Raw genomic sequence first — 24,939 nt, forward strand, 5'->3', positions numbered from 1 at the left:
CAATTTGCAAATGTAGAAAGACTGAACTATGCCAGTCACAAGCAATTAGTATTTGCTACTCTCTGGGCAACATTCTAGGCAGAACTACACATTCTGCGTCAACCTTGCATTATAGATGTTTGGCCATTCTGGAAATTGGTGCTGGGGGGAAGCCACGTTTCCATTGCAAATAAAAGTCAGTAACTTGGGCAGGGGTAAAAACAGCTGTGGTGGGTGGGAAGCAGCTGTGAGGGAAAGGATTCGGCACCCTCCTTTCATGTCTCAGTTCTCCACTGCAAATCATGTGCTCCCAGCCCTGATTTCTAAAGAAGCCATGGTCAAGCTTTGAAGACAAGAGTTTGAAACATACTGTGTTGTCCTGCCCTGTGTGCTGGCAGGCAGATGGTTTAAAACCAGAAGTTGGGACCTTGGATTTCAAGCCTATCCTAAAGAGGGTGCAATAATTATAAAACAGTGTGTGTCTGATTAAGCCATTGATTTCTACAGTCAGGTCAGTGGCACCTTTTTGTTCACCTGGCATTAACATGTGGATTTTTGCAGGTGTAACTAGGCAAAACGACTATGATGGATTTTTAAAACTTGGGAAAACTAAGAACTCTGCATTTCACTTCTCATGTCCTTCATCTTGTCAACAAGCAATAGATTTGCACTATGCCAATTAACGGCAGAGGAAAAGGAAGGGTCCTCTTTGCTCAACATCAGAGCAGCGCATTTCATTGTGCTGTGGTAGCTGGGAGTGGCCCAGCAGGACAGCCGGGACACTTGACTGACAGCCAAGGAGGGCAGGGCAGCATTTGGGGCTGGGTAGTGTTTCAGCATCACTTGTCACCGAAGCAGCCTCCTCCCTTTCTTGCCTTAGGATGTGGTTTTTCGGCTCCAACAGCAGCCTGCAATTTCTCTGGTCAAGACCAATTTGCCTTTTGATCCTGGAAGCAGGTATGAAGGTTGGACGCTTGTTCTGTACTTTACTCTGCAGTAAAATGCCAGCTGGCTTCCTCTCACAATCCCAGGGGTCCTATAAGGCACCAAATGATAGGTTCACTATAAAATCCAGGGCTTTGGGATAATGAAGCATTGCTGGTTGGAAGATGGGAGGACGACACACGAATGAATGGCAGGGAGAGAGAACTGCATTTGGAGGTGGGGCCATGGAGCAAAGAGCGGCTGAGAAAGGAAAGAGCCTATTTTACAGCCTTGACCCACTATTGTCCAGCCAAGCCAAACACAGCCCGTCAGCTACATACTGTGGCTTGCCAGGCACTAGGCAACCCCTCTGCTCTTGCAGGCCCAGGCCGGCAGCAAAAGCACATGGTTTATCAAGATGCCAGTGAGCCACTGTGCTTGGTGCATTACATTTGACTCAGTAAGACATGGAGAAGTTATGTTACACAAGAAGTGTGAAGATACAAAGAATCACATACAATTCTAGCTTAAAAGCATTAAAGTATGAAACCAGAGCTCCATGTCACAGCAGCAGGACCGACCCTACATCAGTGGAAGATATGGGGTTATCATTAGTCCTGTTCACAAGTTATGTTAAATTCATGTATAATCTGTGCAAAGTATATACGTGTACACAAGTTCAAAGAACATACAATCTGTGCGCAGTGTATACAGTTATTCATATATGATGTTCAATGCACATGAAATAGTGCACTTCCTATCTGTATCCTGCAATTATGGGACTTGTACCTTGCTTCATTTTTAAAGCAAACACATGTACAAATGCACATGTGTACCTGTATGCACATACAATGAAATGTCTGGACAAGGCTATTAAAAGGCAGCACTCTGCCATGTACGTAACAGCAGCCCTGCTGAATCAAGTCCAAGGTCTATCTAGTCCAGCATCCTTTTTCACACAGTGGCCCATCAGATGCCTCTGGGAAGCCCACAACCATAAGATGAACGCATGCTTTCTCTCCTGCTGTTGTGAGAGCCAGCGTGGTGTAGTGGTTAGAGTGCTGGACTAGGACTGGGGAGACCTGAGTTCAAATCCCCATTCAGCCATGAGACTTGCTGGGTGACTCTGGGCCAGTCACTTCTCTCTCAGCCTAGCCTATTTCACAGGGTTGTTGTGAGGAGAAAACGCAAGTATGTACTACACCGCTCTGGGCTCTTTGGAGGAAAAGCAGGATATAAATGTAATAATAATAATAATAATAAATAATTTCCCTGCAACTAGTATTCAGAGGCATCCTAACACCATCAAAACTAGTAGCCATTGATAGACCTGTCCTCCATGAATTTGTCTAAGGCCCTTTGAAAGTTATCTAAGCTGGTGGCCATCACCACATCCTGTGGCAGAGAATTCCATAGATTAATTATGTGCTGTGTGAAAAAGTTCCTCCTACTATCAGTTTCCTGGCAATCATTTTCATGGGCTGAGCCATGGTTCCAGGGGGTCCCTGTATTGAAGGGGGTCCCCTGGTTGTAGCCTTGCCTCACAAGGAAGGTGCTCCAGGCCCCTGATCATCTTGGTTGCCCTCTTCTGCACCTTTCCCAGTTCTACAATGTCCCTTTTGAGATGCAGTGACCAGAACTGTACACAGTACTCCAAATGTGGCCGCACCATAGATTTGTGTAATGGCATTATATTACCAGTTTTATTTTCAGCCCCTTTCCTAATGATCCAGAGTATGGAATTTGCTTTTCATAGCTGTTGCAGACTGAGTCGACACTTCCGATGAGCTGTCCGCCATGATCCCAAGATCCTTCTCCTGGTCAGTCACTGAACCGATCAGTGTGTATGCGATGGGGTTTTTTTTTTGCCACAGTGTGCATCACTTTACATTTGCTTACACTGAACCCCATTTACCATTGTGTCACCCACGCACCCAGTTTGGAGAGATCCTTTTGGAGGTAAGCTACTTAGTTTACCACCAAGGGGGTGGTGGTGCTATTTGTAGCTTCAGGCCCAAAATAATACATCTGCACAGAAGAAGTAGAAGGACCCTCTCGTCTCAACTTCAGCTATATGGGCAACTGATATCTCACTGATAAAGACAGACAGAGGAAGAAAGGCCTCACAAAGAATTGAGTATATTCTGTCTCTCAAAAAGGAAAACTCTGAAATAATAAACTACATATTCTGAACCCAGGATCAGTTCTGCTATCACTGTAGTAATATATTTGCTTGAATTGGCACAATTTATTTTCATTTCACACTTTCACCTTTGAAGAATACAGAATATTTTGGCAAGAAGAGAAAGGAAGACTGCAGGGAAAGGGAGAAAGCATGTGCTGTGTAGAATAGCAGGGGCAGGGGGATATGGATTTGGGGCCCTGGGAAGGAACAGTGGGCTGTGCGAGCCACAGAGCAGATCAATACAATTTCTTGCTTTGGCATTTAAGCCTGTAGCAGGCACTGTCCACACATTTTCAAACTTTCCTCCAGTACCAAGAAAACCGAATATTTGCATTAAAAGCTGCAATTCCAGAGGAACTGATTTATGCACGCAGTCCTGCATCGTGCTGTGTGTGTGGCAGGTGCTACACTCAGGAGCCAACTCTCATAGCCAGTGCCTACTGTATACACATTAACAAAACAGGGTGCAGATTTGAAGGCGGGAATATGCATGGGAGCTCAGTTAACTATTGCCACTGAGATTCCCACCACTATCCATGTTCTGGCTCACTATCCATGCCCTCCTTTTGTTACTTGATATGCATCATTTTCAGGCTTCCACTGGGCAGGATCCGTGCTGCAGGAGGAGGAAAATTAAATACACGTAGGGCAGAGACTGAGACATTCCCCAACCATCGTGCTTAAATATGGCAAAATGAGCAGTGGCACAGCTGTCACTGCCTAGTTTTCTTCTCAATGTTCCAGGACCTCCTGCCTCAGCTAAATAACCCCTTTGCCTTCTTCCTTTTGGTCTTGGTGATGAGCAGCTGAGCCTTCTGGACTTGGGAGGATGTTGCCTGGAAAGGAAAGGTGATAATCATAATCAGTCCGTTGACCAACTGATCCAAAAGTAGGGGCGTGGGGCGGGACCCAAACACCTGCTTAGGATTTCACCAGCGTCCTCACCCTCAGCATTTTGCAGTCTAGGCCCAGAGCTGCAACTGCTTTCTGGGATGTGAACAGTATCACATTGGGTTGGAGTCACAACTCGGTTATAGAGTATATGCCTAGTGTGCAAAAGGTCCCAGGTTCAGTCCCTGGCATCTCCAGGTATCTTTGCAATACTGATCAGGGAATAAAGGCAGCTTCAGTATGTGTAACTCATAAAGGACACTTCTTGCCTCTTGCCATTGTAATCTGGAGTGGAGATGCATAAATGTCACAGACACTTACTGGCTAGTACCTGGGACAACACTAGTGATAAGCTATTCAACTTTGCATGTCCGTGTTATGACTCTTAAATACTGTAGTTGTGGCATTGTGAAATTCCATGTGATCTTGCTACTTTATGACTGGACTACATTGCTGGAGCAGAATGGGGTCAGAGCTACAAGGAAGGGACTGGCAACCCCTGGCTTGGATTCAGTAGGAGCTAGGCCGACATTCGCTTTTTATTCCCATTATTTCCCCAACTCACACATTTCCCCTTGTTCTGCTAAATGGATCCCCGATCAGCCCTCTTTGTTCTCTCTCCCTCCACTGCCATGTTACTCCATTTGCTTGGAAGAGTGTCCCTCTTGCTGTGCATTAAGCTACCCCCTTTCAAATTTGCCCTCATTATATACTTCTTCCACACAGCCTGCCCTAAACCACCACCACCAACCCCCTTTTAGTGCCTTCTGGTGCTGGAAAGCCTCTTCCCTACCCCACCTCATCTAACTCTGCCCCCTGAGTCCACTTTTAATTTGCCCCACCAACTTAGACTGTAAACCGGGACTGCTCAGCTTTGGCCCTGTGGCAGATGCTGGCCTACAAACTCCCATAATCCCTGGCTATTGGCCAATGTGGCTGAGAATTGTGGGAGTTGTAGTCTGACCTGCTGTAAGCTGACCATGTCATTCTACAGCACTCACCAGACACAGATGACATGCAGTAAATGTTCAGGAACAGTAATAAGCAATGTTGAGCAGCCCCTTCGTGCCACCCGGAGTTGCCCCCAAACTGTCTGCATCCACACACCCCATTCTTTTCTCAGTCTGACGACATACATGGGGTTGGGCAAAACGTTGTGTGCTCGGGTGCAGTTGAGTGTATGGTCGGCTTCCAGATCCCATTCACTGAGTCAAATAATAATAATGAATAATAATAATAATAATAATTTGATTTCTATACCGCCCTTCCAAAAATGACTCAGGGCAGTTTACAAAGAGAAATAACAAATAAGACAGCTCTCAAATAAGAATGAACCCTTTCCTCTTGTTACTAGATCAGGACTGGCACCTCTTCAGTGTGGACAGGCCTTGACGGCAGCACCCAGCCCAGCCTCACCCAACTGCAGTTGCCAGAGAGAGAGTCCCAGGAGGTACTTCATGATCTCTGGCAAAGTTCCTGTGCCTCCCTCTCTATTCAGAGTATGGTTAGCTCAGCCAGCCACCACCAAGCCAACCCTCTCTTGACCCATTACCAGTGCCTGCCCTCACCACTGTGTCTTGCACACACGGTGCAGTTGATGGCGGGGACTCTGCCCTTTCCTGCTCAGCTGGCAAATCCACCGCTCCTCGGGGAAGGTCCAGGGAGTCAGTCTGTTCAGGGCTCCCAGAGTCTCCAGATGCTGTAGGCAGGGGGGAAAGGAGAAATTCAATATAGGCCTCTATATGTGTAGTGGGACAGAAATAACATATAATGCTGTGCACACTCCCAACTTCTCCAAGCAATGAGAAATTTCAGGAGTAATACTGCTCAGGTTTTGATTTCCTTGGAGGAGTAAAAAGCACTGGTGACCTATGGCAGTTTGTAACTAAAACAAATATTGCTAAACACACAAAGCAGAGCAAACTGCATATGCACTCTGTCCAGGCAGTTGATCTGCTACCTTCCATCAGATGCCCAGAGCTTGGAATGGTGTGGGCGATCATCTTCTCCAAACTCTGGAAGCTAATGATCGAGGCAGGTCTTTGAAACATTCCCTCCCATAGAAAATATCACCTAGGCATCAGTAGTCTACCTAACAAAAGGAATGGCCAGCCAACAAACTTAACAATACTTTTAACACTTTAAAACAGAAACAACTGCGAAGGACTGGGTGATATCCAAATGTGCAGGGGGACAGGAAGGCTTTGAGGGCCATGACGATGTGGAAGAGAATACAAAAGAGTGTGTAGGTTGAGAGATGAGCAGAAAAGAACATTGGTCTTACCTGTGAAGGGTTCTTTTCCCCTGCAGCTGGAGCTCATCAGTTTTTGGATTAAGTAATGAGCATGCTTGAGACAGGCTGGAAATAATTAATATGCTAGTTGCTCTCACTGGAGGCATCAAACCCCAGTTCCGGGACTGTAGCTAAGAAAGGCGACCTAGAGGCGGAGATAGTGTAAAAGCAGAAAAGGAAAGCAATACCAAGGAGGAAACAAGGAAAACTTGACCTAAAGGCCAACTTTCCTATAAAGTATAATAGAAAGAAGAGTTTGCTAACACTAGAAACCCTGAGAGCTGCCTCCACCCAAAAACAGTATAGGTCCCCTGAATAAAACTATATACAGTCTAAAGCAGGAGCCTCCCAGACCTGACATCTAGGAGGGCCTGATGAGCTCCAGCTATAGGGAAAAGAACCCTTCACAAGTAAGACCAATATTCCTTTCCCCCCTGTGCTGGAGCTCATCACTGATGAGACATGCCCAAGCAGTATAAAAACTATATGGGAGGGAGAGGATGTCCCAGACTACTTGCTGGAGGACCCTAAGGCTGAAGGCCGCTTGGGAAGACGCAAAGGAGGAAATTTTGTAGTGTCGGATAAAGGGCGAGTTGAGGGCCACGTAATCACTCTGCAGATATCCAGTGGAGCATATGCAGAGAAGGCCACTGATGCAGCCGCGCTGTGGGTGGAATGCACTGTGATCCCTGGTGGAGGTGGGGGGGGTCAGACTCTGTGATTCATAGGCAATTCTAATGCAAGCTTTAACCCAGGCGGCCAACATGGATTTTGACACCTTGTGACCTAGTCTGGAGGGTTGGAAGGACATGAAAAGGGTGTCTGACTGCCCAGAATCCTTTGTACACCTGATGTAGAAACGGAGCACGTGGCGTATATCCAGGTTGTGCTAGAGCTTTTCTTTTTGGCGAGGTGGATTGGGACAAAAGGAAGGAAGGACCACATCCTGAGAATGGTGGAACACAGTGTTAACTTTAGGCATGAATGTAGGGTCTAGCTTCAGGATCATGGAATCCGGTTGGAAAAGGCATAGCTCCTTATGGGCCAAGAGCGCCCCCAATTCTGAGACCCTCTGGACTGAAGTGATGGCCTTGAGGAACAGAACCTTGTAGGAGACAATCTTAAGGGGAATGGAAGACAAGGGCTCAAGGGGGTGGGGTGGTGAGAGCGTCCAGAACCCTGTTAAGATTCCAGAAGGTCGGGGGTGTGTGTGCCAAATTGGAGGCGCCTCGTAGGAACTGTGAGACGTGGGGGTGAATTGACTGGGTGCCTGAATCAGTGATGTCCAGAACTGACGCCAGGGCAGATGTCTGTTGCTTCAGGGTGGATGGCTTGAGATGAAGATCCAAGCCCACCTGGAGGAAAGCCAAAACTTCAGGGATGCCTGCCGACAAGGGGTTTAGCTTATGCCTGCAAGACCATCTGGAAAAAGCCTCCCAAGTAGCCTAACAGATGAGCTGGGTAGAGGAGCGGCGAGAAGCTATAATGGTGTCTTGTACTTGCCAGGAGTACCCCCTCACCATCAGTCTTGCAAGTTCAACCTCCAGGAGCAAAGTTGGAGCCAATCCAGATTTGGGTGTCAAATGGGACCCTGAGATAGTAGGTCCGGGCGATGAGGCAGGCGCCAGGGAGGCTGGATGGAGAGGTTGACCAGATCCGTGAACCACGGGCGACGCAGCCAGTGGGGGGCTATCAGGATGATGTCTGCTCTCTCCTGTTGCAGCTTCCCAACAACTTTTGGCAGGACGGGTGTTGGTGGAAATGTGTAGAGCAAATCCAAGGGCCAAGGGGACATCAGAGCATCTGCGGCTTCCACTTGGGGTGTTAGGAAACTGGAGAAGAAACGTGGGGCCTGTGCATTGTGTGGAGACACAAACAAGTCCACCAGAGGAGTGCCCATTAGATTGGTGACTTGGTGGAATATCTCTGGGTGAAGCATCCAGTCTGATGGGTCCACTGACTGGCGGCTGAGCCAGTCTGCCTGGCAAGATTGTCCGCACCACAGAGGTGCTCCGCTGTCAGTGACTGGAGATGGATCTCTCCCACTTGAAAAGGAGATCGAACTCTTTCATCAGGGCCTTGGAGTGATTGCCCCGGCAGTTAATGTGTGCTTTAGTAGTGGTATTTTCCATTTGGATGAGGACATGCTTTCCCTGTACTAATGAATGGAACAGTAGAAGGGCCAATCTGGACGCCCTTACTCCAGCCAGTTGATGTTCTGTTTCCTTTCCTCTGTGAACCATTGGCCTTGCGCTGGGTGACCTTCGCAAATCGCACCACAGCCTGTGAGGCTGGTGTCCATTGTCACTGTAATTCTTTGCAGGTCCATCAGTGGAAGACCCTTCCCAAGAGCTGGAGAAAGCCACCAATTGAAGGAGTTCCTGACCGATGATGGGATAGTTACTGGCTGATGCATCACTGCCATGATAGCATCCTGGAAGGGTAGAAGGAGCCATTGGAGTGGATGGGAGTGCCACCTGGCCCAAGGGGTACACTCCATGCAAGCTAACATCAACCCTAGGAACTGTGCAAGGAGCATCAAGTTTGCGCAACTGACGAGTCAGTGGTGTGATGGAGGAGACAATCTTGGCCTTCCTAATGAGATCTTGTCCGGGACCATGTGTTATATGGCCTGTAGGATGGGTTGGTATGGTGGGCTTGTGTGGCCGCTTAGGTGCTGGGATCTCAGTTTCTGAACAGGATGTGGAAGAGTAGCGCTGCTTACGTCTGGCTCTGAGTGGTTTGGGTGCAAAACGTCCCTTCTTGTGGAGAGGGATAGCTCTTCTTCTGGGACTAGAGTCTGTAGCGGACAAGGACAGGCACCTGTTCGGGCGAGGCAGCCTTTGAGGCGGAGCAGGGAGCGGCTGGTGCTGCGGGAGGGAGGTTGGGAGGCTGTTCTGGTAAATCTGGGTTAGGAAGTGGCAGCCTTGGTTGGGAAAGAAAAGGAAGGCATTCCCTAGTGAAGAAGTCTTTTAACCAATTGGCCACATTGGGAGGGGGGAGGGGGGCTGGCCCCATAAGGGAGGAACAGCATTTCCTGCAGGTGGCCTGGATGGTGTCAGGGACCAGAGGCCTGGGGGTACGGGCCGAGGAAGGATCTCCCACAGGGATGGAGTTGTCTGCACCTGATGGTAGGGGTTGTGCAGACTCTCCAGGCGGCATGGCAGGGAGTGGTTGAACCAGGTGGTATGTGGGGGGAATGCTTGGACCAGCCAGTTCCCCCTCTACAACAGCCACGAGGGGAGAGATGGTCTTAGATGCCAATGGGTCGCTCACCAGGCAATGGCCGTCCTTCCCTTTTTTAGCCCGCTCTGTTGCCAGCTCCTTCGAACATGGCTTGGTCCTTTTGCAAACCACTTTAATGAGCAAGCACTCACTGGGCCGGACTGAAGAGGACAGCTTTTTGCACTTCTTAGGTTTGCCTTCGCTAAGCTCCTTGCAGTGCCTGGACTTTTTAGAAGACTTGCAAGGCAAGGAGCTAGCGACCGCCGTGAGAGCTGGCGGCGGAGAGGGAACGGCTTGCAAGCTGGTGAGGGAAGCAAGCCCGGTTTGCAGAGGCAAAACAGCGTGCGCAGTCGGGATTGGCAGCTGGGGACCCTCAGAGAGGGATCCTCTGAGAAACTCCTCAACGTGGGCGGCTTCCATGGCAGAAGTGAGCAGCCGAGGGAGAAAAACTCTCATAAAAGCAAACAGTAAAAATGAAAGTAAACAGTAAGCCAAATCAGCTGAATTTGTAAATAAAAAACAGTTTGGAAAATGTAGTAGAGAAAAGAAAACTGGCCTAAGGCAGGTCCCTTCCCGCCCTCGTATACTCTAAGAGAAGAATTAGTAAGGATAAGGAGGAACTCGCTCAAGAGAAGAAGTGAGGAGTAAATTCCTCGGTGAGGAACACTCGGTGAGGAGTAAATTCTTAGACCTGCAAGCCTCAAGCAGACAGGACCGGAACTGGGTTTGGCACCTCTAGCGGGAGGAACTAACATATTAATTATTTCCAGCCTGTCTCGAGCATGCTCAGTATAGGTCCAGCAAAGGGGAAAAATTAGGAGGGAAAATGGTAGGCGAGAGCCCGAGGAGAATATATACAAGAAAACTGGGCGAATCAGGAGGTTTCTTGGCTGCCTTGGAGGGAGCCTGCCTTTTCGGAGGAAGAAGTAACCATTCTGGAAAGATCAGGGAAATGGGACAGCTATTCTGGGGAAATCCAAACTACTGCTCTGTCAGTGGCCATGCACCCACAGTATTCCAGGTTCCTTTGCACAGTGGATACACGCCTCCTACCCTTTGCCCAACCTACCTTCCCGGTGCCGTTTGGAAGCTGCTCGAGCCTGCTGCTGAGTTACTGCCATGTAGAGCTGCTTTAGGTGAGAAGCAAATAGGTGTCCATCTCCCAGGCAGCAGGCTTGGGGCAAAGTCTACAAAGTAAATGGGGAAAATGTCAAGCCCACTCTGAGCAGCACCAGAGGCAGAAGCTACAAGCAAGAGAACCTCATTCTCCCCCTCAACCTACACAACAAGAGCTTAGGAAGAGTTTGTTTCTGTCCTTAAGCACCATCATTTCTGCCTGTGATAGGAAAGACATCTCAGGGGCTGCTATGAATTGTTTAACAGACATTCCTTCATGGCTCTTATGGCCCAACATTCGGGGTGGGGAAAATCCCACTGAGCTTCCCAAATAACATTCTCACTGCATTCCAAAGGGTCCCCTCATTCCTGGTGCGGAAGCTAGAGTGGCATGAGAGAGAGAGAGAGAGAGAGAGAGAGAGAGAGAGAGAGAGAGAGAGAGAGAGAGAGGAGCTCTTTGTGGGGAGTGTCCAGCCTCTTTGGTCCCCAAAAGGAAGCTATAAGGTGTGGGGCAGGAGCTCCCAGTTATTCCACCCCCAGCCTCACCCATCAGGAGGAGGTGCTGTGAAGCTGTTCTCTCTTTTGTTTAGGAGCATGACAAAAAGGTGAGGACAGGTACTCTCCGCATATCTTGGCACACCCAACGGAGCAGGGAGAGGGGCACAAGGGGAACAGTCCCCCACCCCCACCCCCGTCGGCCCACCCCTGAACACAGTGAGCCCACAGGCCAGCCTGCTGCCTGCATTTCAAAGGTTTCCAGAGATAACGTCTCTGCGCACTGTGCCTGCTCCACACCCAAACAGTCGGGAGAACAAAGTGTAACAGATAACAGGGCAGTTCCTCTCCAGGCACTCACCCACTGAGGCGCTCAAGGCCGGGAGTCCAAAGGCATTGCCTGTGACCCACTCCTCCCACTCCAGGCCGGAGGAGTGGCACTGCCTAATAGCACAAGGGACAGCAGCAGCAGCAGCAGCAGCAGGAGAGGGCAGGATGGTGTGGAGGGGAGGGAGGAATGTTATGCTGATCCTGCATCCTCCCAAACCACCCTGAATTCTTTTCCAGAACCATTTGGGAATCAAGCAGGGTTTCAGCTGCTCTCTGCCAACTGGCTGTTTGCATGGATTCCTCTGAGCGTATCAAAGGGCCTTACTACTGAGTCAGCCTACGGGTCCATCTAGCCTGTACGGTGCACGCCGATTGTCGGGCCTTGCTACCCAGGAAATTTTCTTGATGGGAAAGGCTATAGGGATCGAACTCCGGGGCCTTCTGTGTGCAAAGCAAGTGTACTGCTTCCGAGCTAGTGCCCTCCTACTACTGGGGTGTGAGGGGAGTATCCTATTTTTTGAAGTGCAAATGTCTTCTTCTCCAGCTCCTAAAAGAGAACTGTGGGAAATTCAAGGGGATTGGGTGGGCTAGAAGCAGTAGCAACAACAAGTGATGGATACTCTGGGCATGGGCATAGCACCCACTGCACAAACAGGGACAAATGTCCCTGGGCCCAGAGGGTCAAGGAGCCTCCAAGGGGCCCCCAAGCAGACCGCCCCATCGCCGCCCCTGCCCTGCCACTTCTTATCTTGGCCTCCAGGGGTGGGGGGGGGGGTGAGACGAGCGAGGCAGCCCCCCCCCATGGTGGCGGTGGGCGCTGTGGCTGTTGCGTCTCTCCGGCCGAACTGCGCAGGCTTGCAGGCCGGCTAGAGAGGCCCGACCGCCAGAGTGCCCGCTGCCACCACAGGGGCCAAGATAAGAAGCGGTGGTAGGGCAGGGGCAGCAGCGGCCAACAAGAGGGAGGGGCAGCAGTGGGGAGATGTTGGTTGCCCCACCCCTTGTGTCTGACGTCACGTCATATGCAGGGGGCGGGCCTTGGGGCACATGCAATAGGAGGGGCTCCCTGCCAAGATTTTGTCCCCTGGGCCCCGGGGGTCTCGCTACGCCCCTGTCTCTGGGGATAATTTGCCTTCATCTCTTTTTCCTAGACAGGCAGAATTTAAATCCCACAGAAGTCTCAGTCAACACACCTCATGATGCAGAGCAGCAGGATCTTGCCCACTGACTCCCCTTCCTGAAAGTCAAGCGCTTGCAAACAGGAAGCTGCCCTCTCTCCATCCACCCCAGCTACTCTCACTGTAAAGCTAGCCATACCCTTTCTCCTTAGCCAAAGCAGGAAGCCACCAGCAGAGGCATTCACTTACAGGTAGTTTAAATAAAAGGCCCTGCCAGTGCACTGTGACCAGAACACAGCCTGCAAATGCACATGCTCTTTGATCTAATAAATCCACCACATTTGATCTATCACAAGCTAACTCCGTTCCACATCAGCAGAAGTGGCAACTGCTCAGTTGGGATACTACTGCACACACTGCATTATCTGTTGTCCTGCTTGCAAAAGAATACCACTGAAGGGGGCAAGGAGACTGGGATTCACAGGAGACAATCAAGCAGTAGCTTGTGGAAGAAAACTGGGACTGAATCTGCAGCGGTATGGCAGGGAGCAATGGAGAATGCAATCATAGGAACATAGGAAGCTGCCGTATACTGAGTCAGACCATTGGTCTATCTAGCTCAGTATTGTCTTCACAGACTGGCAGCGGCTTCTCCAAGGTTGCAGGCAGGAATCTCTCTCAGCCCTATCTTTGTAGATATATCATGTACAAACAACCACTTTGTATATAATTGTGCTTTGGCAATGTACTGTATGCTTTGGTAGTTTGTTGGTTCAATAAAAAAATCTTCTCCTATTAAAAAAAATAAAAAATCTTGTCCTATCTTGGAGAAGCCACAGAGGGAACTTGAAACCTTCTGTTCTTCCAAGAGCGGCTCCATCCCCTGAAGGGAATATCTTACAGTGCTCACACTTCTAGTCTCCCATTCATATGCAACCTGCTTAGCTAGGGGGGGCAAGTCATGCTTGCTACCACAAGACCAGCTCTCCTCTCTGAGGAGAGAATCATTGCTCACTAGAGCCACCGGAAGGGCCTTCCAGGCAAAAAGGCTTTTTGTCCAATAAATGAACGTCTGTTCCTCAGTTGTTGTAAGGAGCTCAAACAACTTCATCCATAGAAGCGCTTCTGTTGCAGGGAAAATGCATTTTCCCAGTGCTCAAAACACAACCTTATTTCACAAGGGAAAATGCATCTCTAACACACACACACACACACACACACACACACACACACACACACACACACCTACAGCTGCACATGCACAAGGTTTCCCTGTTGGCTCGTGCCCATTACATCACCAGTGATGAGTGACAACTTTATAGGATGCTTGTATTATTTTATTTTTGGTTTATTTTCTTCTGTAGAGGGGTGAGGGCTCCTTTGCTGTTCCATGTAAACATAATGGTTTGCATTATGTTTAAGAACAAGAACAAAAAAGTGCTAACGATAGCCAGGTCATTCAACATAACCTCAGCAACAATGCATCTCCATTTCATGTCTCTCTCTTTTCTTCCTTTCATTCCTTGAAGACTGGGCACCCAACCACTACCACCAAGGAAAAAATCCACAGCTTTCTCCTGGTTAACAAGTAAAATGTGATGGAAGGATCAAAGCTACTCTGCCCCATACACTGGAAGACCACTGTGTGGCCTTGGAGTAGCCACCATCTCTTGGGCTAACCTACCTCACAGAGCTATGAGGATACAATGGGAAGGAAAACCATGTGTGCTACCCTGAACAGGATAAAGACACAATTATCAATCAAAAATGTAATTATCAATCAATCATCAATATTCTGTTGGGACAGAATACCATGCCACTGGCTGAAAAGTATCAATGATAAAATGTGGTTGTTCCCAACTTCCTCCCATCCCTCTCACACATAAAGTCCACAGAGTCATCCGTAAATAGAGGGTTCACCTTTCACAGCCTTGAGGCCTAGACATTTGCTCTTTTTCAAATGAAACCCAATGCTCTCAGAAATCAGATGGACAAACTGACAAAACTGCCACTCACAGTGATGGTGTGATGGCACCCACGACATATATTTGGTCCCTCAGCAATGTCAGAGAGCATTTGCTCTGTTCATTAACGCAACTGATAAGGCTAGCATCTCAAAATAAAGGTAGTCCAGAATGATTGTGTGTTACTTTGCATAGAGGCTAAAAGGAGAAGGCAAATACCTTGGCCACAATAAGCAATTACAGAAAACGGGGGAAAGGAAGTGCTTGTCAGAGCCTTGAAAAACTCTAAATGGCAATTATAATTGCAGCTCTTCCCTTTCCCCTGTAGCCTGTGGCTTGGCTTGTTTGCTTGAGTCATCTGGATTGATCTATACCTCTGCAGACACCTTTTCCTTTCCTCTGCACCTACACCTTTCTGGAGGCATACTGTGTAGGAGGAGGATAGTGGTGGATAGTTCTCCTTTTGGATGGGAGTCTGGATTAGATGACATATTGGCCCCTTCCTACTCTAGAATAAGGACCAGAAACAGAACTACCAAGGGTCAGCTCCCTCGTCACATCCAGGTTGTAAAGCTGGCAGGTGAATGAACCCCAAAGGTATGGCAGGAGCAGCCAATCGGCAGCTGGAGGTGCCAGATCAAAGGCAAAGACACAGTCATAACTCAGGGAAATGTAAACAGCAGGGGATCGGCAGAGAACAAAAACAGCGTACCCAGGGCAGGCACCGTGGCGGGTCACTGCTGCCCTTCCTTGCCTTCCCCTTCCCCCTCCCTGCAGGAACACTGGCAGAAAACAGGGAGGTGGCAAATCCCAGGGCATGGCAACCCCCACTGCTTGCACTAAGATACTGCCAGAAGTGGAACGCTGTGCTTTTCAAAGCCTCCATCCCTCATTAAGATAAGCCCCACTTCTTTGCTTAATGCCAGACCTCAGGGCACCCCCATGCCAACTCAAGACCATATGCCCCAAAACCGGGGAGGAGAAGCGTCATCTTGGCACTCCTCAGGCCACATGCCCATTCTGGAAGGGAACCTTTTCTACACATTCCTGAGCCAGTATATGTTCCATTGTGATCCCTTTGGAGAAATATGAATGCAGCCAAGATGAGTCCAACACAGAGTCTTGTTTGGGTAATACAGAATAAAGCCACCTGGCCTGAGGAAACACTGGTGCCACCTGGTGTTGATTTGTAAAAAAAAGGGTCGTGAGCCCAACCCTCATAGGGCAACAGATCAGCCTCTATGAACCAAGCAGGATGGGGACCAAATGCCACCCCAGCTAGGGAATGGAGTTCCTTTGCTCAGGCTGCCTACACATTCACCGTTTCCATCAGAAGCCCATGCCCACAGTGCAGCTAAAGCCAGTGGGATGGGAGGAAACAGGAGCATATGAACACCACTTTTCCTTTTCACATCAAAACACAATTCACGTTTGCTTCTCCTCTTCAGTAGAAGCAGTAAAAGACCTGCCCAAACAGCCAGTCATTCTTTGTATCACGGGGAATTCCAGGTGGCACTTGCACAATTTCATTAATCACTCCACTAGTGGCAACAGGTATACCTGTTGATCAAACAGCATCATCCTATTCTTGCATCAATTCCTACAGCAGCTCAGTATGAAAGCGAAACGGCTGCCAGCAGTGGCCAGTTTTGTCTAGTATGCACAAAAGTAATTCAATCCTTAAATCAAGGTGGCTTCCCACAGAATCGGACCAGACATACAGAAATGGATCAAATGTGCCATATATTAATCATTTTATAAGGCATGAGTCCCCTAAGTGAACTTGCTGGATGAAATGTATTTATTACTCAGTCTTTAAAACTCCCCAAGCAAACGCTGAACAAATAAAAAGGCTGCTAGAATAGACCAAACTAACTGTTCTAAAATGAAAATTGTGATTGGCTAAAAGAACCATGACATCATAGTAGCTGACATGATATCATCATGCTTCCCTTCCAAAGGGCAACAGAACAAGGAGACAATTTCATGGTGGTCAGAATCTAAAAACGTAAAGATGTTTACCAGTGTTTTCAGAAATGTGTGCCTTGTTTACAAAAGAACGGGCTGCCAGTTCCATTCAGTTTCTCATTGCCGTTGCCATCACACTGCCAAAACAGATTGTGACTGGACGGATGAAATCTTGGCCTGCCTGCAACGGTCACAAGCTGCATTACTAATAGGGATGCACAAACTGATTCAGGTACAAATTGATTCGTTCCCAAATCTAGCTGATTTGGGTGATTTGGAGACAAAACAAATAACCCCTGTGGTCCATTGGCTAGATTCAGGTACAAATCGAATCACACCTGATTTGATTCAAATCAATTCGAGATCCGTCCTATTAATTCCCCCAGATTCCCAGCTTTCATTTAAAAATTAAAAAGCTAAGCACTAACCCTTGTAGAAACGGAGTTATGGAGCAAAATGTATGGTCACTATTTTTCAAGTGTTTGGATTCTTTGGTGTATAATAACTTCCCCTCAATGAATCCCTATGAGGATTCATTACGCACCTTCATTTCTTCTGTTCATTTTGACTGTCTTTTCAACAGTGCCAACTGTCAATTGCCATGTGCCAACTATACCCCACTCCCACCTGCAAGGCAGTGGGGTACTAATCACTTTATGTTCTAGGATTTGGGGTCCCCCCCAAGTGTTTAGGCTCTTTGGTGTCTAATAACCTTTCTTCATAATGAATCTTGATGAGAATTAATTAAACACCAGAGAGTCTAAACACCTCAAAAATTCCTAAAATATAAACTGAGTACCCAGTGGCTTATGGGTTGCCACTAATTCCCCGTCCCACCTGCAAAGCCGTGGGGTCAAAATGAACAGAAGAAATGAAGGTGTGTAATGAAACTTTTCTAAAAATATCTAAAAAATAAACTGAACACTTCAAAAATATCTAAAAAATAATCTGAGTACCCCAGTGTGTGTGTGTCGGGGGGGGGGGGGAGTGTAGTTGACACATGGCACTGTCCAATCATAGTCAAAATGAACAGAAGAAACAAAGGCGTAGAATGAATCTTCATAGCGATTCATTATGAGGAAAAATTGTTAGAAACCAAAGAATCTAAACATTTCAATATTCCTAAAACTTAAAATGAGTACCCCACTGCCTTGTGGGTGGGGGTGTAGTTGGCACATGGCAGTTGACAGTTGGCACTGTCCAATGACAGTCAAAATGAACAGAAGAAATGAAGACGTGCAATGAATCCTCATAGGGATTCATTATGAGGAAAGGTTATCCAAGCACTTGAAAAATGACTACACATTTTGCTCCATAACTCCACTTCTACAAGGGCTAGAACTTTGCTTTCTTTTTAAAATGAAAGCTGGGGGTCCGTTTTAGGGTTAGGATATGGGAACTTCGAATCCCCATTGTTTCTTATGGCAGAAATGTTCAAAATCAGTAAAAACTAAATAACATCATTAAAAATCAACCAAGTATCCCACTGCCTTGAAATTTGGATGGTAGGTGGCACCCATGGGGACGTACCCAGCATCCAAATTTGGTGTCCCTAGGACCTTGTTAAGTGGTCCAAATAGGTCTGAATCAAAATCAAAGCAAAGCAAATACAAATTGAATCTGGGGTGATTTGTTTTTGGCACAAATTGAATTAAAACATTGATTTGTGCACATCCCTCTCTACTAATGGGATGGTGAAGCAGCCAAGAGGCTGTCCCCATGGCCATCAAGCTCCCCTTAACATCCTGCCCATCTTCCCTGAGCAGCGTAAATTCATGATGGAGCCCACATATGTCATGCCCAAATCCAGGGCACCAGCAGCTCCTTTAGATGTGTGACCTGAGCCTTTCAGGGCACTTCAAAAAAGGGGGAAAAAAGGTATACCAAATATCACAAGTTTCCTGGTGGAAGCAAAACAACTCCCAAGCACAGTGACGTGTCCAAGAAGAGATTCACTGGAGAAAGATGTCATAAAAGAGCACATGCCACTCCCTTGCCCAGGAGCTGGGAGCTTGTCCCTGTAGGAAATCAGCACAAGAAGCCATATCTCAGCCAGATGAAAAGTGCCTGCCAGCCAGCCAGTTAAGCGGGGGATATGCCACTGCCTGTGTTATGACTACCTGACAACAAGGCCAAGCACGTATCCGATGCCAGCAGCTCAAGGCTGAGGCAGGGAGGAACACTAGAGGACTTACAGCCTGCCAGCAAGGAGCTCAATGAGCTGCAGGGCACAGAGATTCTGAGCCTTCAGGCTCAAGTAAAGACAGGAGAACTCAAGTTTGTCCAAGACTCAGTTTGTCCGCTACTCAGTCCATTCTGCCACAGTAAGACAGGTCATGCTGTATGAAGAACATGCCAGAGGTCTGCTCCCCAGGAGAAAGTCTAAGAAAAACAGGCATCAGGGTTCTTCAGTCTCCTTGGGGGGGAAATTGTTAGATTTTGCATGTGACAGGAGGTGGGTCAAAGGGCTCTCACAAGCAGTTGTGTACAAGTGACCAGGGGACAATCTGTGGGGAAAGCTCAACTGCTTAAGTTGTCCAAAGGAAGGGTTCCTCTATAGCTCTGATTTCTGTTTGCTCCAAAGATAGATTTGTGCAAGTGCCAGGGCTCAAACCTGCTTGGAAGCCATCCCCTGCTCTGACCCCAAAGCCCAGCCCATTAATTCCCGATGTGTGTGGGTAAGCAGAGGTTACTGAGAAACGGGAAACAGGGCCTACTACACATGTCTACTACTACACAGGCTTTGGGTACTGAGCCTAGCCCCAAAACAGGTTTGAAAGCTTTGCTTAGGGGCACCCGGAATGGAAGGTGGAGCTGCAAAGAGGTGGAGCCTGTGGGTCCATCCAGACAATGGTCTACTCCATTTTGAACTCAGATCTTAGCTGGAGATTCTGACTAATGTACAGATGATGGTCTCTGGATCCTGTGCCTTCTTTATATGACCCATGAAGGGAAATGTGGAACACCCATTTCTATTCAGACCCCTTTCCCCCACCTTTCTGAAAAGCACCAGTGGAAGAACAAAGGGCATCCTTCCTCCCAAACTTATGGGCAGAGGTCTAGTCCTGCACAATCCCCTGAGGTCCCCCAAACAATTTTAACAATGGCTGCTCAGGTGGGGTAGCCACACCGCAGCCCGCCACCCACTGCCGGCCCGCGTTGTGCTGGGTAGCTGAGTGCAGGACTGTGCTGAGGGCAGGCTGCGGCCAGCCCGTGGCCTGCCCAGTCTCCTCTTGCATGCGGCTGGGGTCTGAGAGCTGAGTGTGGCTAGCCTGCAGCCACCTGCCTCCGCAGGCCCACAGCGGCTGCTCGGGTGAGCAGGAGCAGCTCGCTTCCCTGCCCAGCCAGCGGCGTGCCTCCGCAATGGGAGCTGAGCCAGCACAAGACACACACACGTGTTGCACGAGCCAGCACGAGGGAGCCCCAATGAGCAATGCAGGACTTCGACCTCCAGACCTGTTACAGTGAGGCCAGCTGGGTGTTTTGTTTGGCCCGAGAGGCAAGCAGGCAGCCACAGCAGCAGCCACTGACTCTCCCATCCCCCTCAGAGACTCCACAGCAGCAGCAGCAAGTGAGGGGAGAGGCAGCAGTGCAGCAGCCAGCCCAGCAGGCACACCTGCAGTGAGTGAAGCAGATAGATAGACAGATAGATGTTTTAGAGTAATTTATCTCTAAGGCCTCGTTCACACTATAGGCACTCAAAGATGCTAAGGCACGTCTTAGCCCTATCTTAGTTTGTGAGAGTAGGACAATGTCATCAGCATAAAGTAATGTCGAGACATGTCTGTTCACCAATTTAGTAGCGTGGAGGGCCGGGTCATTTAAGTGTGGAACTAAAGAATTAATATAAAAATTAAACAAGAATGGGGCAAGAATGCACCCTTGCCGTACTCCTCCATGCGTGGGAATTTCTGCGGAGAGATGTCCTTTCGCTCTACGTCAGACTCTGAGACGGGTATTCGCGTGGAGATTATAAATTAACAATAGTACATGTGGTTCAGTAGTTGAGTCCTTTAGTTTCATCCATAGTCTGTCCCTTGAGATGGAATCAAAAGCTGCTTTAAAGTCTATAAATGCAGCATACAAGGAAGACTTAGGAGCCAGCCAGCCAGTGTGTGCCTCCCTTAGTGGGTTGCCATTGCTAACTACACACACACACACACACACACACACACACACACACACACACACACACATCCAGACCACAAACGTGTGAATGAGAACAACAGGTACACTGAATCAACCGAGTTCTCATGTTATGCTGTGGGTTGGGGTCTTGGAGTGGGTGTGGGGTGTGTGTGAGAGAGAGGGAGAGTGTGGTGCTGCTGGGCAGGGGCACCCTTCCCAGAAACATGGGGTGGGAATATGCTGTTGCAGGTACATGTTAAAATGTTTCTGCTAATGCATATATTTGCATAAATATACTTGTTTTACATCCTTACATTCTGGCAAGTTCAGTTGCTGCTTGGGTCCTCAAGAACCCACGTGCTAAAAATACTGCATGTCTGCACATGTAGGGGGATGATGCCTATCTTGCGGCGGCTGGGGGAGGGGGAGAGGGCAAAGGCCTCTAGGCCCAGGCTCCAAAATCACCCAGGTGCACCTCTGGGAAGAGCATGTACAACGGGGAAAGGTGTAGGCTGACCAGAGTGCAACGGGAAGAAGAGTGGTTTTCCACACAGATGGTGACACATGGAAGAGTTGGCTCCCAAGAGCATGCCCCCCTCTTCCAAACCTGAGGACAACTGCACCACTTTAACATTGAAACTGTAAGAGTATTATCACTACTACAATCTTTGCCTTCCTTTAAAAAAAAATTTATTAAAAGCCTCTTCATGTTTACACAGATGTAAACCTCAATGCGGTTAATGGGTTTTCCTCCCAATAAGGGGGATAGGGAGAAGAGAATCACGATCCAGAGATCTGGAGGCTTTTGTGTGTGTTTTGCTTTTCTAAAAAACATTCTTCATGTCCTGACGGTTCCAACTGCAGTGATTTAAATGGCAAAAAGTCAAATTTCAAAAAGTACAAAGTTTGTGCTCACAGAAATCCCTGTACTCCTGTGCCTGAAATATCGAGGGGCATCATGGCCTCAGAAGGGTCTACCATGCATGGAAGTTTCATCCCATTCTGACAAGAAACAAAAACTTTACAATCGTTTTCGTAATTTTCCATTATAAATTCATGGCCAAAGCAAATATAATGGCAATATTTGTGTTATATCATTTCTTTGCCTCTCCCCCAGTAATGGCCAGAAAGCAAGTATGCCAATTAAACATACAATTTAGAAAAAGAGGAGGAAATGGTGGTCTTAGAAGCACAAGGTACACAATTTTACGCAGAAGTAAGTGCTACTCTGTTCAATGGGGCTTACTCTGAGGAAAGTGTGAATAGGATTGCAGCCAAGACCTTAAAGGAGAAAAATTAGGTGAGAAGAAAGTATATCAGGACATGAGTAGTTAAGTGACAAGCAGTGCGGCCATGCTCTGATGCTGGCCACATCCCCTGGGTAGATGTGCTGATGTTGGCACAACAGTTGTGACCAGGTCAACACCTGGAAGTGGTACCTGTTGTCCTGCCAGCCGGCGAGTGGTTTGTTTGCCAGCTGGGTGGGTGGTCGGGTAGGGGGCATTCCCTAGGCCCCAGCAGCTCTGGGACATTTGTGTACATGTGTACACACACACTCTCTCTCCTCCCACCCCATATAGTGGCTTTGCACCTGCTCTGTTTCTCCTCTGCATGCAGTTCAACCTGGAAACCCATGGCGGTAAGCACAAAAAAGCCCTCCGTCTGAAAATACCCTACAATTTTTATGGAGTTTAAGCGGGGGTGGGGGGCTGCAAAGAATAAGGCAGGCTGCCAGGGAAAGACAGGCATATCCCCAAGACTCTTTGCCCCACTTTTCTTCCTCCCATCTCATCAGCAGACAAAAAAGGAACATTCCCTTTCTATTCTCTTGATTCCCAGTGCTGGAGGTCAATGGAGCAACCTTTCTCCTCCACCCACCCCCAGCCTGCACCCCGCCCTGCCCCCTGCCCAGCCTTTATACTTCCTTATGCTAAAGGATCTTAAAGCTTGCTGTAATATTTTTATCCCCCCCCCACACTCCATTTCCTTTGTTTTGACCTGCTTGATCCCATTCAGAGGATGGGAGTGAGTCTTCCATTATCACAGCCTGTAGGGGAGGGGCACAAAGAAGAGAAACTAGGATACAAGCGGAGTATCTATACTCTTCTCACTCATAATCACAGTATGTGAGCATTCTAGAAAAGAACGAAGGAGTCGCATCTCAAAAGCAAAGATGTGTTACTGCAAGTGGCAAATTCTTTACACCCTGAAACAAAGAAAAGACTTACGATCCAACCAAGGGTATGGGGATGTGGTAAGAAAGCTGGGCATCACCTTCATGCTATATACCACAGCCCACCCGGCAACAGTGGTGTGACTATGTACCACAGGAACAATTGCATCTGTTAGCAGCACTCTTAGAGAACCAGGTCAAAACTTTCTGAGTCCTCAGGGAAAGAGACATTACTACTTAAAGCAAAAGAGGGTCTGTTATAAATGAAAGATGTAGATATAAACTGGGAAAAGAGAAAGCAATCATGTAAAGTCTGGTTGCTAACCTACACTACTTTAAAAACCAATCTGTGGAACCACTGGGTCTTTATTCTATGTGCACAGGGTACTAACATGCACCAATTTGGAAAGGGTGCGGGGAGAAGATATCAATGACTGCAACCATTTTAAGAAGGGCTTTTTTATTTTTATTTTTTAACGCTCTGGACACTAGTGCCCATAAGCATAAACCAATGCAGAAACATACATGTGTTTGCAGGAATTCAATCCTGCCTGTCCCTTTAATATAGCATGAAGCATTGCACGGATGCCTATACTGTTGGCGTGGTAGAGACATGGGAGTTGGGCTACTGAGGCAGTGGCACGTTCTCCAGAAGGACCAAGGCTTTAGACTGGGCTGCTGCTGTGTAGGAAGAGCTGCTGTGTGAAAGGGAGAGCTCCTCCTGAGCTGAGAAAACTGGGGACCTACCAGCTCAGGCTAAAGGGGGGGGGGCTATACTATATTCAGAGTTGGTGGTGTATGAGAAAAATTGGTATTTTTCCTCCCCCCCCCCACCGGGGGGCGGGGAATGGAGCAAAGAAAACAAAAAACGGAGGGGGTGGATTGGGGGGAGGGCAATGAATGTTTGGAAAGGAACTTAATTTGAGAAGGGTTGATGTTTAGAAATCAGATCCCCACCTTTGCCATGCCTTGTACTCACTTTGTGGCCTTTGTAAATCATTTCTCTCAAGCTCACTAGTTTTCCTTTTATTTATTTTGCTTATTTATATACCACCCCAAATTCACATCTTTGGGTGGTGTACAATAAAATATAAATTAAAACAAGAATTAAAACACTAAACATTAAAACAATTTACAGTAATAACAAATTCTATAAATCTAATTAAAAGTCCGGCTTAATAAATGTGTCCTTAAAGCTCTTTTAAAGCTGCCAGAGATGGGGAGGCTCTTATTTCTGCAGGGAGTGCACTCCAAAGCCTTGGGGCGGCAACACCATCCCTGAGTAGCCAAAAACAACTTCTGCAAAATGGAGGATATCTTGCTGCAGAAAACGTTATAGCGGAAGTTTGATGCTTTGGGCTCATATCCCAGCTCAGTTTAGGGACTTGGAATGCTGCATTAGTTGGAGAAGAGAGATCTGTGTTTCCCACAACAGTGAACAGGCCTCTGAGAGGCTGACAAACATGCAGGAGGACTCTCCGTTTTGTCCTCAGCAGTGACTGATAGAAGGGGCTTTTGTGGGGCAGATTTATGGTGGAGCTGGTAGGAGGAGTTAGAAGGAGCTGGTAGAAGGTGGACAGAGCCAAGGAAGTGTGGTAGCAGTGGGGGTGGTACCTCTAGCAGCCCCACTTTCAGAAAATATACATGTTAAAGACAGGGACTCAGGATTGGTTATCTGTAGTCATCGTTTCCAAAGTAAGTCCATCATCTAGACAGCTTCTATCCAAGCCACATATCAAGTCTAGCTTTCCATGTTTCAGCCAAGACACAGAATTGAGCCAGTTGCATCTGTGCAACTGACATACTAGAAAGATCTCAGAAACTACAAAAATCAAGGGCCCATGGGACATTACCTGGGGTCATATGGATACCAAGCTTCATTTCCTTCTAAATCAAAGACTTAATTAAAACATGCAGATAGGCCAACAAATGACCACCAGACAATATGCATTTGCTTTCCAGGAAATGATCTAGGAGGGACCACATCCGACACTGTAAAGATAATTTATTATTCTGAATTAAAGCAGTTTATCTGGCCAGGAAGAAATATTTTGAGGTACAGCGAAGACATTAATCTGCTAATAACAGGAAAGATCAAAGAAGGTAGTTATGTCTGTATTTGCATCTTAGCTGACACAGAACTGGCACATCAG

At 47.8% G+C, this 24,939-nt stretch overlaps 1 protein-coding gene across 6 annotated transcripts in view; it reads right to left on the bottom strand.

Annotated features, from left to right (window-relative positions):
• Nucleotides 1-3,011: 3,011 nt before the first annotated feature.
• NHEJ1 (non-homologous end joining factor 1) overlaps nt 3,012-24,939 on the bottom strand; it is a 139,729-nt gene continuing 117,801 nt past the window's right edge. For all 6 annotated transcript variants that reach the window (XM_053287466.1, XM_053287463.1, XM_053287464.1 and 3 more), the window contains exons 7-9: nt 10,567-10,684; nt 5,548-5,678; nt 3,012-3,924 (exon numbers count right to left, since the gene is read on the bottom strand). In XM_053287466.1, coding sequence (XP_053143441.1) covers nt 3,844-3,924; nt 5,548-5,678; nt 10,567-10,684 — 330 coding nt within the window. In that variant the 3' untranslated portion in view covers nt 3,012-3,843. The remainder of the gene's footprint in view (nt 3,925-5,547; nt 5,679-10,566; nt 10,685-24,939) is intronic.

This window comes from Hemicordylus capensis, chromosome 1 (genome assembly GCF_027244095.1).
Source record: "Hemicordylus capensis ecotype Gifberg chromosome 1, rHemCap1.1.pri, whole genome shotgun sequence".
Lineage (NCBI taxonomy): Eukaryota > Metazoa > Chordata > Lepidosauria > Squamata > Cordylidae > Hemicordylus > Hemicordylus capensis.